Source organism: Takifugu flavidus, chromosome 1 (assembly GCF_003711565.1).
Source record: "Takifugu flavidus isolate HTHZ2018 chromosome 1, ASM371156v2, whole genome shotgun sequence".
Taxonomy (NCBI): Eukaryota; Metazoa; Chordata; class Actinopteri; order Tetraodontiformes; family Tetraodontidae; genus Takifugu; species Takifugu flavidus.
In genome coordinates, this window is record NC_079520.1 from 3871777 (window position 1) to 3883527 (window position 11751).

The following is an 11751-nucleotide window of genomic DNA, read 5'->3' on the forward strand; positions in this document are numbered from 1 at the left end:
ACTGCTAAGTTAAAAACATCTACATTGCTAATATGGAAAATAATAGATTTAAATCCCTTCACCATGTTGCTGGGATATTTTAAATCAAGTGAGTTTGTAACAGAGATTCTTGGCCTTTTTTGGCCCACATTTAGCAACAAACTCCTTGAACGTCAGAGGAATCAGAATCAGTAGCATTGAGTTATTTAGTTATTATTTATTATCAGCTGCAACATTCTTCAAAACTCTTGTAAACTTGGTTCCCTCTTGTTGGATTGACTTTGGTCTTTATTGCATTAGTGTAATCTAAAAATGTCCAAAGGGATGATTAATATGGAGCTTGTGACCCATGATGTGAATAAGGGGCAGTTAAAAACATACCCTGTGGCCTCTTACAGTACATCTTAAGGTCAATATTTCACTGTACAAAGGGCTATAATGTGGTTAGCGTTGGGCTCACCCCAGATCTGCCATGCTAGCATGGATAGCATCTGCCTGACCCCAGTGCAGCCTCTAACAACATTATTTGGCTCACTTGATCTGGCATTTGCAACTTTGCCTCAGTCTCACATAATCTCATTCCAGCCACAGCTGCACGTACACACGATCATCTGCAGCCACCAATTAGAAAATCAGCCCCGTGGTCGTAGCCAGGAGGAGTGATTTATTTTTTATTCTTTTTCAACGCCAAATGTTCCCTGTCTGATTATGCAGACAGCCAGAGCTGACCCGCTCCAAAGACCTTACTGATACGGCGTAAGACGCTTGCTGCTACATTATTTTTGGCTCTAGAATAATAAAGCAGATGCGTTAATGAGAGACGAGCTGCAGCTGAAAGCTCAGAGCCGGGAAACAACGGCCCTCAGCCTTATCTGGCCCCGTACAGGTGTCAGACCACAAACATAGAAACTCAAACATCGCCCCAGCGTGGTGCCTGTCCCCTTTTTATTTGTACAGCTGAGACCCTGCTCACCATTCTGAAAGGCACTGATGATGCACATGTGTTGGCAAATACACGTTTGACCTTTTGCGACTTCACGACCACGTGGAGTCAAGAAAAATAAACAGTTTAATCTGTTGTGGGTTGTACCTATTCAGATTTTTTCACTACTGTAGAGTGAAATCATTGGCTGTCTTGTCTTGCTTTAAAAAGTCATTTTAAAAGGGTGGAATAATGGTGAGAAATGTATTCAGACTGGGAGGCGAATGAAGTGAATAAATTATGTTTCAAAGTAGTATGTTCCGTCTTAAACAGTGTTGATTGTCACAATCGGAATCTTCTCGTTGGCGCCATTTGTCAACATCGTCGAAAATTTAGGCTGATGGAGGGAACGTCTGTCCTGGATGGATGGATGGATGGATGGATGGATGGATGGATGGATGGATGGATGGATGGATGGATGGATGGATGGATGGATGGATGGCAGCTGTTAATCTCCATCAAATCGAACCTAAAATCTGTCTCATCCAGTTAAACAAGAGCAGTCAGGAACATCTATTGTTTGCAAATACATTACGATTGTTTCAGCTAATTTTACATAAGTGAAAACCAAGAGGAGCATGTTGCTGGCTGACTGAAGGGAACTGCGTCTTTACTCCTCAGTTATTGTGACATACGTTGGACTCGGAGCAGCACGAGAAACAGCTGGTCTCTATTTGCTTCCAGAGCCAAATAATTATTGAAACACATCATAGCAAAACATCCTGTGCAACAACAGCATTCAGAGTGCATTTGCTTTCAATTCAATTGTGCAAGGCTGAAAAGGCAAGCCCACCCTTATAAATCAACCTTTATTTATTTATTTATTTATTTATTTATTGCAATAAAAAAGACCGTTGTGGCCTTTCTAACCCTGAGCAGCCATGTTGGATCCAACCAGTCCGTAAAGCACATGAAAGGTTTTATTTACGGTTCACAGAACAGTCGCTTCCTTTCCTTGTGAAAAGATGTTGAAATCATTGGCGATAATTAAAGCGAGGGTTGTGAGTTGGGGGGGCAGGGGGTGTCGCTCTGTCCCAACTAAAAGATTACAGTTACAGCAGCGAGCTCACAGGGTCTCCCAACCCCACTAAAACAGGTAGTGAGGGTTGGCGTAGCCATGACAACGCTGACAGGAAGTGAGATGATACTCCATCCATCCATCCATCCATCCATCCATCCATCCATCCATCCATCCATCCTACATCCATTCATCATCCATCCATCCATCCATCCATCCATCCATCCATCCATCCATCCATCCATCCATCCATCCATCCATCCATCCATCCATCCATCCATCCTCTACCACTGCTCCCCTAGCGAGAGGCAGTCTGGAGCCTTTCCCAGCTGGATGAAGAGCCCACTGGAGGTCTTGAATCCCACCTGGCCTCTACATCTTCCCGCAGGAGCTCCGGAAATCGCTCCTAACAAGGGGGGACACCTGGAATAACCTGATTCTACCAGCGTGGTTGGCCTCAGTGCTACACAGCTGATTTCCTGGGCATCACCTTTAAATGTCAATAACGGTTCTGCGGTATAATTATTTACCCAGCCTGATCCAGCTTTGCATGTTTGTCAGAAACCGTGACTGCTTACAGCCTGTTAAAACAAATACCAGCACACTGGCTCTTTTGCCTGTAACAGATACCCCACTTTGCACCGCTGGCTTACGATTGTGGTCTCACCAGGCAGGGAGCCGTGCTTCAAAAGCTTGGCATTCGACTGGTATGTGAAAAATGTCCCACTGGTTGGGGGTGATATGGGAACAATAGTGCACAGTAATGTCACTAATGTCTGGGCCCCCCTTACTGTACCTTTTTACTGGATTCCTTGGCTCGTTCAGATGTCTGGAGTCAGCGGTAGTAAAAGAAAAATCCTTTTAGAGGTGCAATAATGCAAAATAGAACCCAGGATAAGTAATCTACATAATAATTCAACTTTTTAAACCCTGAAAAATAAAAGTATTTCCCAAAAAATCTGCTGACTGATTGGCTATTCACCCTAACAGCAGTGATAAGTAATTTGATAATGAGCAATTTATTGTGTAATTGCACATGGGTGACTTTTCAAGCGTCCCCGGCCCCCATGGACCAGGACAAATCCTCCCGCTGTTTTATGATCTACCATGTGCGTCAGACTGTTTCCATTCCAGGCAGTTCCCTCCAGCCACCGTGCCTCAGTGACATGACTCCACACACATTCGGAGATTCCTGGTCTGGGGCCAGGTACTCAAGGTCTCTCCCCGGGGCAGAGGGGAGGGGGTTGGCGTTAGTCAAAATATTCAGATTAATCCATTTTCTTGCTCGATCGAGGCCAAATAAACAAGTTGGACTTGGTTTTGACATATAAAGATTAATACAACATTGAGCAACCATAAATAACTGAGTGGTTTTGTACCCACAAGAAATCCAATTAATTTAAGAAATAACTTATTTTTGAATTTGATCTCAGGCACTTTAATGCATTCATGAATTGATAAACAACCTGGCTAAGAATCAGCAAACACACATTTGAATATTCACTGATTAACTGCAAATAAAGAAGTACCCATAAATGCCTTGGACTGAAGTAGAACATTTATTTAATTCAATTCAAAGTGTTGCTGGTGTCATTAAAGTAGTTAGCACAAAAATAAAATAGATGTACGTTCTATAAATTGCTGGTGCAAATTTAAATTAGGTGTATTTAAATTATTAATCGCCTAATACATCATACATTAAGCTGTTCAATTTTTTACACAAGTAAACAATTCTCCTACAAATCGTGTACAAATGCGCCTTCTAGTGGCGATTTTACGAAGTACATAATTTGAAAAAGGGAATTTCTGCGTCAAAACTAGGAAATTCCTTTCAATATAATCAATTAGTACATGAATCACCAAAGGACTGATGTGTAAGAGTTGGATGTCAAAAAGGGTTTAGAGCCCCATCCACATGCTCCTGCTTTAACAGTTAATTGAAAGCAGTTTAATTCAATTCTACACACGTGCAACGCGTATACCTGACTCTGATTGGCATCTAACATTTCCCAGACTGGTAGGATTGTTTTGTGTTTTTTGTTTTTTTACTGTGGAGGTACATTTTTACTGCTTTTGACAAAAGTGACATTGCGCTCCAGTGTCACTCTCCTTCCAGACGCCTGGTTGAGTTCGCTCATATCCACTCCTGAATCCAGGCTGGTTTCCCGACTCTCTGCTGGCCTGCGTCTCCTCTGCTCCTCTGACACAGCGTAACGGATCTCAGCCGCAGGTTTGCCCTCCAGTGACACAAACCAGGCCCGGGGAGGCTGCAGTGAGGGGTTTTCAGCGAGTGCTGTCATGGCGTGCATGGAGTGTCTGTTGACCACAATATTGTTTAAGGTTCCAGGGGCTGAAACTGACTCTGGGAGACTGAAGTGAGCCCTGGATGCACCCTGAGAGGCCTCAGACAGCTCAGCTTCTGCTGCTTGGTTCTGAGTGATGCCGTTTGGTGTCGTCTGGGTGAAGCTGTCTTTACCCAGAGGCTCAGTGGTGCCGATATTTGAAGCTCCTGCACGAGGAAGCGTTGCTGATTTGCTCCTTTCTGGCTGTTCCTCCAAGTGTAACAAAGCTGGAGTGTGAAGAATGGCAACAGGCTGGTTATAGAAGAACAAACTGTCTGTCAGTGAGGCCGTAACTCTGATTTGTTCTGTTGTTTTAAGCACACAAGTCAGATCGCTGGTGTCAGAGCTGAGCTCCAGGCTGTCGCCCTCCATGGCGACGGCCACAGCGCTGGGATTGGTGCTGCCGTTGCGTGTCGAAATAACAGACGCGCTCTCAGTAAAAGGCTGGACTGCTCCGTTCTGCGCATGGGTGGAGTCCCCCGAAAGGATTTCCAGGACTTCATCGCAACACGTGGATGTGCTTTGGTCTTTTTTAATCACTGGCAGGATTCTCTTCGTGTTTGCCTCAGCGAGCGAGCGTCTGCAGAGAAAACAGGCGAAAAGGGTCAGAGGAATGAATCTGACACCCGAACAACAGACCCCCACAGGTTCTATGGCTTTTTATGGATTGTGTGTATTCCACAAAAAAGTGGATTTAATTGAACCATGGACTCAGAAACTTCTGTTCTAAGGACATTCTGGTCTTGTTTTTTCTATTTTATCTCATCTCTCTAACAGTTAAAAGAAAAGAAAACTATGCCAGAGCCACATATCCATCCATTTATCCATTATGTGTCATTCATGCACCTCTTAAAATAGTTCTTTCCCCAGCGATCACAGCAATCACAGAACCACCCCAGGGACGGGCCTTGGCCCCCCACAACACTCACACACTGATGCCTGGTAGCAAATTAAATCATTTCCTATACTTCTTATTATAGCTGTATCCAGAGCCACCTTTTTAAGGAACTCCATTCACCTGCTTTTAGGTTTCACCACAGAGGAAAGGCAGACAAAACAGACTGTGATGTTTTACTTATGTGACGGAGGTAACGATCGTGTTGGTCAACACATTAACCAAAAGAAACTGCTAGTTTGTATAACCTGCTACTGCAAAGCCTCCCGCGCAAATGACAGACGGCAATGAAGAGGATTCCTCCGAGGATAAACAACAATAGAGAAGCGTGATGCAAGATGAGGTCGATGGGGATGTTGAGTTCAGCCAAACCTGAAGACACAAACATGGTTTGAATGGAAAATAATCAGCCTCAATGGTTCCCTGGGTGTTAATCATCATTGGTTCTCTTCCAGTGGCAGATTTAAGAAGCACTACGTAACAAAGAGCACGTTCATTTGCAGCCCAGTGCTCAACCTGCCTGTGGTGGAGGACGGTGGTGCTGCGATCCAGTAACCGAGGTGAGGAGCTGAAAAAGTCCACAGGAGTTCCCCCTCAATGGTCTTCACTGTCCCCAAACCTTTCCTCATCCATCCACCTGTGCAGAGAAAATATATATATAAGCTGTTGCAATTCCTATTTTTCCTGCATTAATTATTAGTCTTTAGTGAAAACAACAGGCTGTTGTTGCGTGGATACAATATTGTCATAAACACTGAATAACATGGGAATAAACATGGCTTCCTAAAAGAGCTCAGGTTCATGAGAAAGAATGTAAAAATGCTTTTGCCCTTCATTTGACCTGTTATTTTCTCAAACAAACTGGAAAATGACTGTGAGTTGAGGGTCCAGGAGAGCAGTCCCATGTGCTGTTTCTAAATACAGCTGGTCCATGTGGCTACTAGCGGCCTACCAAGTGGTTCGAAAATAATTTATGTTCTGCTACAAAACATCAATATAAGTGGTGGTTGGCTGCATTTGTAGTAGTCGTTTATTATTCGGGATGAAGCACAAGTTGTTTGTAGCATTGCTCTCCCTGGAATTAAACCATCTCTCTTAATAAATCATTTTTCGGTGTCCACCACAGCACATGCACTCACCAGCGGTTTGGTTAAAGAACCAGGCTGGAATGACACTGGAAGCCTGAAGTCCAGGGGAATCAGGGACTCGGAGGCTGATCTGTACAGGTCCACTCACAGGCAGTTCTGTGTCACCTGAGTACAGCTGCACGCTGACAGCCGCGGTGGGACGCAAATCCACACTCACATATCCTTAGATTTAAACAATATATAAATGGTAATTAAGGAATCGATCCGTTCATGCTTCTGAAATTTACATTTGAACTCAATATTTTCATTCGCAGTCTTAAAAAGTCTTCATTTAGACACTAGATGGCAGCAAAGAGTAAACAGTAGATCTGGAAATAAATTGAAATCAATAAATCATAGAGTGACAGCAGGCTCATCTAAGCTGACGCACATACCTGATGTACTCTCCATGATGCCTGGAGCATTCTGAAAGCTGTCCTCCCGCAGCTGGGGGACACTTAGGTAGGCTTTGACCTCTGTGATATCACCACTGTCTGTCAGGTTCAGCAGACTTTTGGGAAACTGGACAACTGGCCATGATGATGTGTCTATAAGGAAACATGATTAATTATATGGAATAATAATGGATTGAATCCATATTGTTGTTGCTATTATTTGGGGCATCACTGTATGTGTCTGTAACTGAAAATGTTTTGACTGGCGATACATTACCAGATGATCTGCCACGGATCAGGACGGAGTCCTCGTAGAGCCAGATGTTTCCCTGGTTCAGAGCAAGCAGCGACACAGTAACCGAAGAAAATACTGCAATGGAGAAATCAGGAAGAATGTGGAATATTTGCAGACATGGCAACAGAAGTGAGAGCAGTTAGGACCTTACTTGGCAACCTGTTGGCTTTATAAGGCAGCGCCGTGGGAAGGTAGCCATCTTTGCTGACCACAACTGTGACTGGAGCCACAGTTCGGTAGGTAATGTTGAGCAAAACCCCGCCGTCGTCCCCGGTGAGGACTGTGTAAGTCCTGCTGTAGTTGACGTAGACGTCCACCCTTGCAGTGCTGATCCGCCGATGACTCCGAGCGCCGACGACCTGGACCTTTAAGCTGAATGCAGAACCTGTTGACGAAAAGAATTCAATTTAATTGACAGCGAATCTGTTAAAATGCTAATGTTAAAAAGCAATTTATTTGGTAAAATCAGGACAGAAACCATCAATATTCTTCTGTCCGTCCTGCATGCTTCAGATGAATTAATGCTGAAACACATCACAAGCAGGTGGCTGCGAGAGTGACATCAAATCCATGCTAATTAACCCCGTCAGAACAGTGGAAGAAGCAACCGACGCACCAGCCCAGGAACTCTGCTACGCTGCCCTTCAACTTCACCTCTCCTCCTTAAATATTTCTATACTTTAGGCTCTGAGACGCAAAATCTCAGCAGCAGCCCCATTAATGACCCTCCAAAGGTGAGGTATAGCAGAACAACTGTGCCTAAGGAGAGCATTCAAGCGTCCCGATTGCTCCTGATGAAAGTAATCTAAGCATAATAGAGTGGCCCTGATGTTGTAAGCACAGGTTCGGATTTTAATCCTGCTAAAAGATCCCACAAAGCTCTTCTGAATGCTCATGAAGCCATGGTTTATACCATCAGCTTTCCCAGTGTTTCAGCGAGCGCCAAGCCCAGATCATCTCACAAGCGCCGGCCCTCACGCTCGTCTTTGATCAGAAGCAGACGTGCAAAAAAAAGAAAAAGAAAAGCTAATATAGACAAATGTCTTCATTTGGCGAGATGAATAACTCGTGCAGATGTACGATGAGATGTCCAGTTTGATGGCAGATGTGCGCTCTCTTTGGTGGCCAAACATTACAGAAGGGGGTCACTACATATGAAGTGGAGGCCTTTCATGCCAGATTACTATAATCTCTTCCATTTGGCGAAATGAAACGCACCACAAAGAGGTTTATGAAGTGGGTTGAAAACGGGCCGTCTGAGGCCACAGAGGCAGATGAGAAACAGACCCCGTGTTGTGTGAGAAGACGTGAGCTGAATCCTGCACGGCGCCATTTCAGACGTTTTCCTTCCTGGCAGGAAGAAGATGGACGTAAACATCAAAAACGTCCTGAATCTCTCACTGATTTAAATGAATATTTGACATATAGATGAACAGGATGTGAACTGACTTTTACCGTCTTTAATAATTTGATTGATAAGTGTAATTTATTCTAGGGCGGAGTGGAGAAACAAACTGGTACTGGAATTAGAAATCCACCGTGATGATGATCAACAAAGGCAGGAAGACAAATATGTTGACTGTCCAGCTCCGTAGGACCACCAGGCAGCAAACAGATGGTCCAACTGAGAATTAACACTGATCACACCCCCACACACACATCCAACCCTCCCCTCCAAACACACACACTGGCATGACACTATGCCAGTGTGTGTGTTTGTGTGTGTGTTGGATTCAGGTCATTCAATACATGGAGGGAGAGAAATATGTTGGCCAAAATGACCTGAACATGTGTCAGCAACAGTGATATAACGCAGCCGTTTGCTGGACTAACAGCTGGTACCTGATGCCTGCATCACTCAGGTATCAGTATCTGTTACTTCCACTGCACATTTTAAAATGAATCATGTATATTTTGTCTTCATCTCGACTTGTTTTTGGTCACAAGATCACATTAAAGGAGGCTGCGCAGTGGGGCAGGGTGTTGAGGGGCCATTGGGGAAGACGACTTAATGTTTAATCATCCCTGTGGGCGTCTAACTACCATCCTCCCGCAGGATTAATTGTTTATGTCTGCTGTACTTGTCCAGGAAGAGGAAACAACAACAGAAATGTTAATCCCAGTATGGGATAACTGACCATCTGGTTCAACTGGGAGATTCAGGCGTTTCCCAAAAAGAGCTGCTGCTGCACTGATCAGCATTTACCTACTGGACTTACTGGTTACTGCACCCGCAGAGATGTGGGAGGTTTGAGGAATGTTTTAGCTGCGTTTCAGATTGGAGAGTCACGTGACGACGCACTCCCACGGCAGCATGAATTAGACATGAAACAGCTGATTACTGAGCAGGGTCACAAATGAACCCTTCTGCTCGTCTGTGCTCTGAGGAAGACAGGAACAGGACGGCTGCATAAAGAGGATTTTACAGACTGAGATGAGTGGCTGTCCTGGGACGCAGCCAGACTGCAAATGCAAACCTCATCAGCATAAGTTTCACGGTGTAGAAATATGTTGCGTCTTTTTCCTTCTCAGTTAGTTTTTACTTGCGTGCAGTCTTTTGGTGATGCAGTAAAAATAAAAATTGACAGATGGAGCCGCCATTAATCATGGAATGACCACTGGGAAATCTGCTGACCTCATCGCAAAACAAATGTTGGCTGATCGATTTCATATAACTTTACATAAACGTCTTTCACATCAAGCACGCGTCACTCCAACTGTGTTAGTGGATCGTTTAGAAATGGTGCTGCCTTGTTATTTGAAGTCTCACACAAACCTGACCAGGGATGGAGCTCCACTTTCATGTGATCTCGGCCTGAAAAGTTTCCATCATTGACATGCACAGGCTGTCCGGTCGGACCGAACTGGCCGTCCGCGTAAACAACAAGGCAGAGCGCAAACACGCAGGCGGACGCACGCATGACTCTGCGTCCTCAGGCTGCAGCTGAAGTTTGTTATTGTGATGCTGAGAGTCCAGTTTTCATTCACTTGTCATGAGCCGACATGTCCGTTAGGGAGGTGCCCTGTCAGCAACCAAAAACCCTCCCCTTTAATCCCCCGTCATCGATCTTTACACAGAAGATTGGAAAATTTTGTCCCCCCTTTTTTTCTATACCAATGATGATTTTTTTCTATCCCACTGATGATTATTATGCTTTATTAATAATTATTGCTATTATTTTATACATAATATTTTATTAGTAGTAACTATATAGTATCATTAGAACTAATTAGTATACCCTTCAAAATGTGCAAATACAATAAAACAAAAAATCAAAAATCAAAGAGAACAAAAATCTTTAATGACAAACTTCCCTGACACGCGCAGTGGCATATTTGGCCATGCACTTCAAAAAATAGCGCTGCGTGCACGGATCTGTGAATAAAGTGAGCCGGGCTGACGCAAACGTTCAGGAAATCGACGTTTCCACGATCAGAGCGCAGAACTAACACTGAGGCAGTTTTACCACCGGATGGCGCTAATGAGACACCAACAGAATCACTAAACAGACGCGGTCATTTCCAGGAATTTGACTTTTAAAGCGTCTCTTTGAACTGCAGTTAAAGATTATGGTCCTGCTTGGTTACTGGTGAACCGATAGAGATGTGATTGTCTTATTCTATAACATACTTTTTGGAATCCTGCTAGGGATATGTTTTGTACCGATAATAATAATACGGTAAATAAAAAAAACAAAACTTAACATGACATAAACGGAGCAGCAATGTCTCAAAAACTTTACATTCTGCACATTTAAAAACAGTATGTAAAAATACCAACTGTCAGGTATTGCCCCATGACCCGTAAATTAACACCAAACATTGGCTCATATCACCCAGTATTTTATTTTTTTTCTGTACATTTCATGATAAACATAAAACCATACAGAACAGTAGTGTGTTTTGAGCTCTATTTGTTTTCATTTTATGTACATATTTAATACAAATGAATGGGAGGGAATCAAACGTCGATTCCCTCTCATATCTGTAAGTTGCACATGTTGATTAGCTGCTTCATTACAGCCCGAGGAGCTCCCTAAGAGACCCGAATGGTGTCTTTTCAATTCTCAGCTGACTTTCAGCTGCCACAGTTTGGGGTTTTTTTCTGCAATTGTGACCCTGAAGAATGAATCAGAGTATAAACACACAAATATGGTGGATGGATGGAATTCTAAGTCTCAGGATCAATTTGCCACAAATTAGATACAGTAACGGTTCATTTCTCCACATAAATAGCTGCATCTACTGGGACTATTTTGGAAATCTGCTCGCTTTCACTCTGGAAAGCCGCAATGGCTCCCTGCTGCATTCTCGGCTGCTTTGTTCTATCAATCTTATCTGAGCACAAAGGCCTTTCTCTTTGTTCTTGAACATGCAGCGCTTCCTATATTTTAATGTTTTTGTTGAAATTTTCTATAATGGATCTTTTTTCTTTTTTGTACAATGCAGCCAGTTCACACTAAAATAACAATTTTACCTGTTCTAAAGCCAAGAATTCTTTTTTTTATTATTATTATTATTTATTCGGAAAACATCAAACACTTGGTCAAATGCACAAATAAGATTTCATTTTTTCAAGTTTTCAGTTTTTAAGCAATTAGGATGAGGTAATTTGAGGTGTTATGACTAATTAGTCAAATGTGTTATGGAGTCGACAGCCTTCCAGGTGGCATCTGCAGCTGGTTGACGGGGTTAAACTCAAGGAGTCGTAGCTGTGA

At 43.3% G+C, this 11751-nt stretch overlaps 1 protein-coding gene across 2 annotated transcripts; it reads right to left on the reverse strand.

Moving 5' to 3' along the window:
• Positions 1–3515: 3515 nt before the first annotated feature.
• On the reverse strand, positions 3516–10073 carry LOC130533373 (protein FAM171B-like). Of its 2 annotated transcripts, XM_057046698.1 has the most exons (9): positions 9815–9950; positions 8252–8383; positions 7185–7418; positions 7016–7108; positions 6739–6891; positions 6356–6526; positions 5737–5853; positions 5465–5588; positions 3516–4901 (listed from the first exon to the last, which is right to left on the reverse strand). In XM_057046698.1, the coding sequence occupies exons 2-9, from the start codon at positions 8364–8366 to the stop codon at positions 4025–4027; spliced, it is 1884 nt and encodes a 627-aa protein (XP_056902678.1). In that variant the 5' UTR covers positions 8367–8383; positions 9815–9950; the 3' UTR covers positions 3516–4024. The 2 variants fall into 2 exon arrangements, with proteins under 2 accessions (XP_056902678.1, XP_056902667.1); XM_057046687.1 differs by lacking the exon at positions 8252–8383 and having other exon boundaries at positions 9810–10073.
• Between the last annotated feature and the right edge of the window lie 1678 nt (positions 10074–11751).

Bases quoted from the DNA above. Each gene is read 5' to 3' on its own strand.
- LOC130533373 (XM_057046687.1), bottom strand. From the start codon at position 9,954: ATGCGTGCGTCCGCCTGCGTGTTTGCGCTCTGCCTTGTTGTTTACGCG. The intron at 6,892-7,015 runs GTAATGTATCGC...GTTTCCTTATAG, and splicing joins GATCCGTGGCAGATCATCTG to ACACATCATCATGGCCAGTT. The intron at 4,902-5,464 runs GTTATACAAACT...TTTTCTCTGCAG, and splicing joins GGGAGGCTTTGCAGTAGCAG to ACGCTCGCTCGCTGAGGCAA.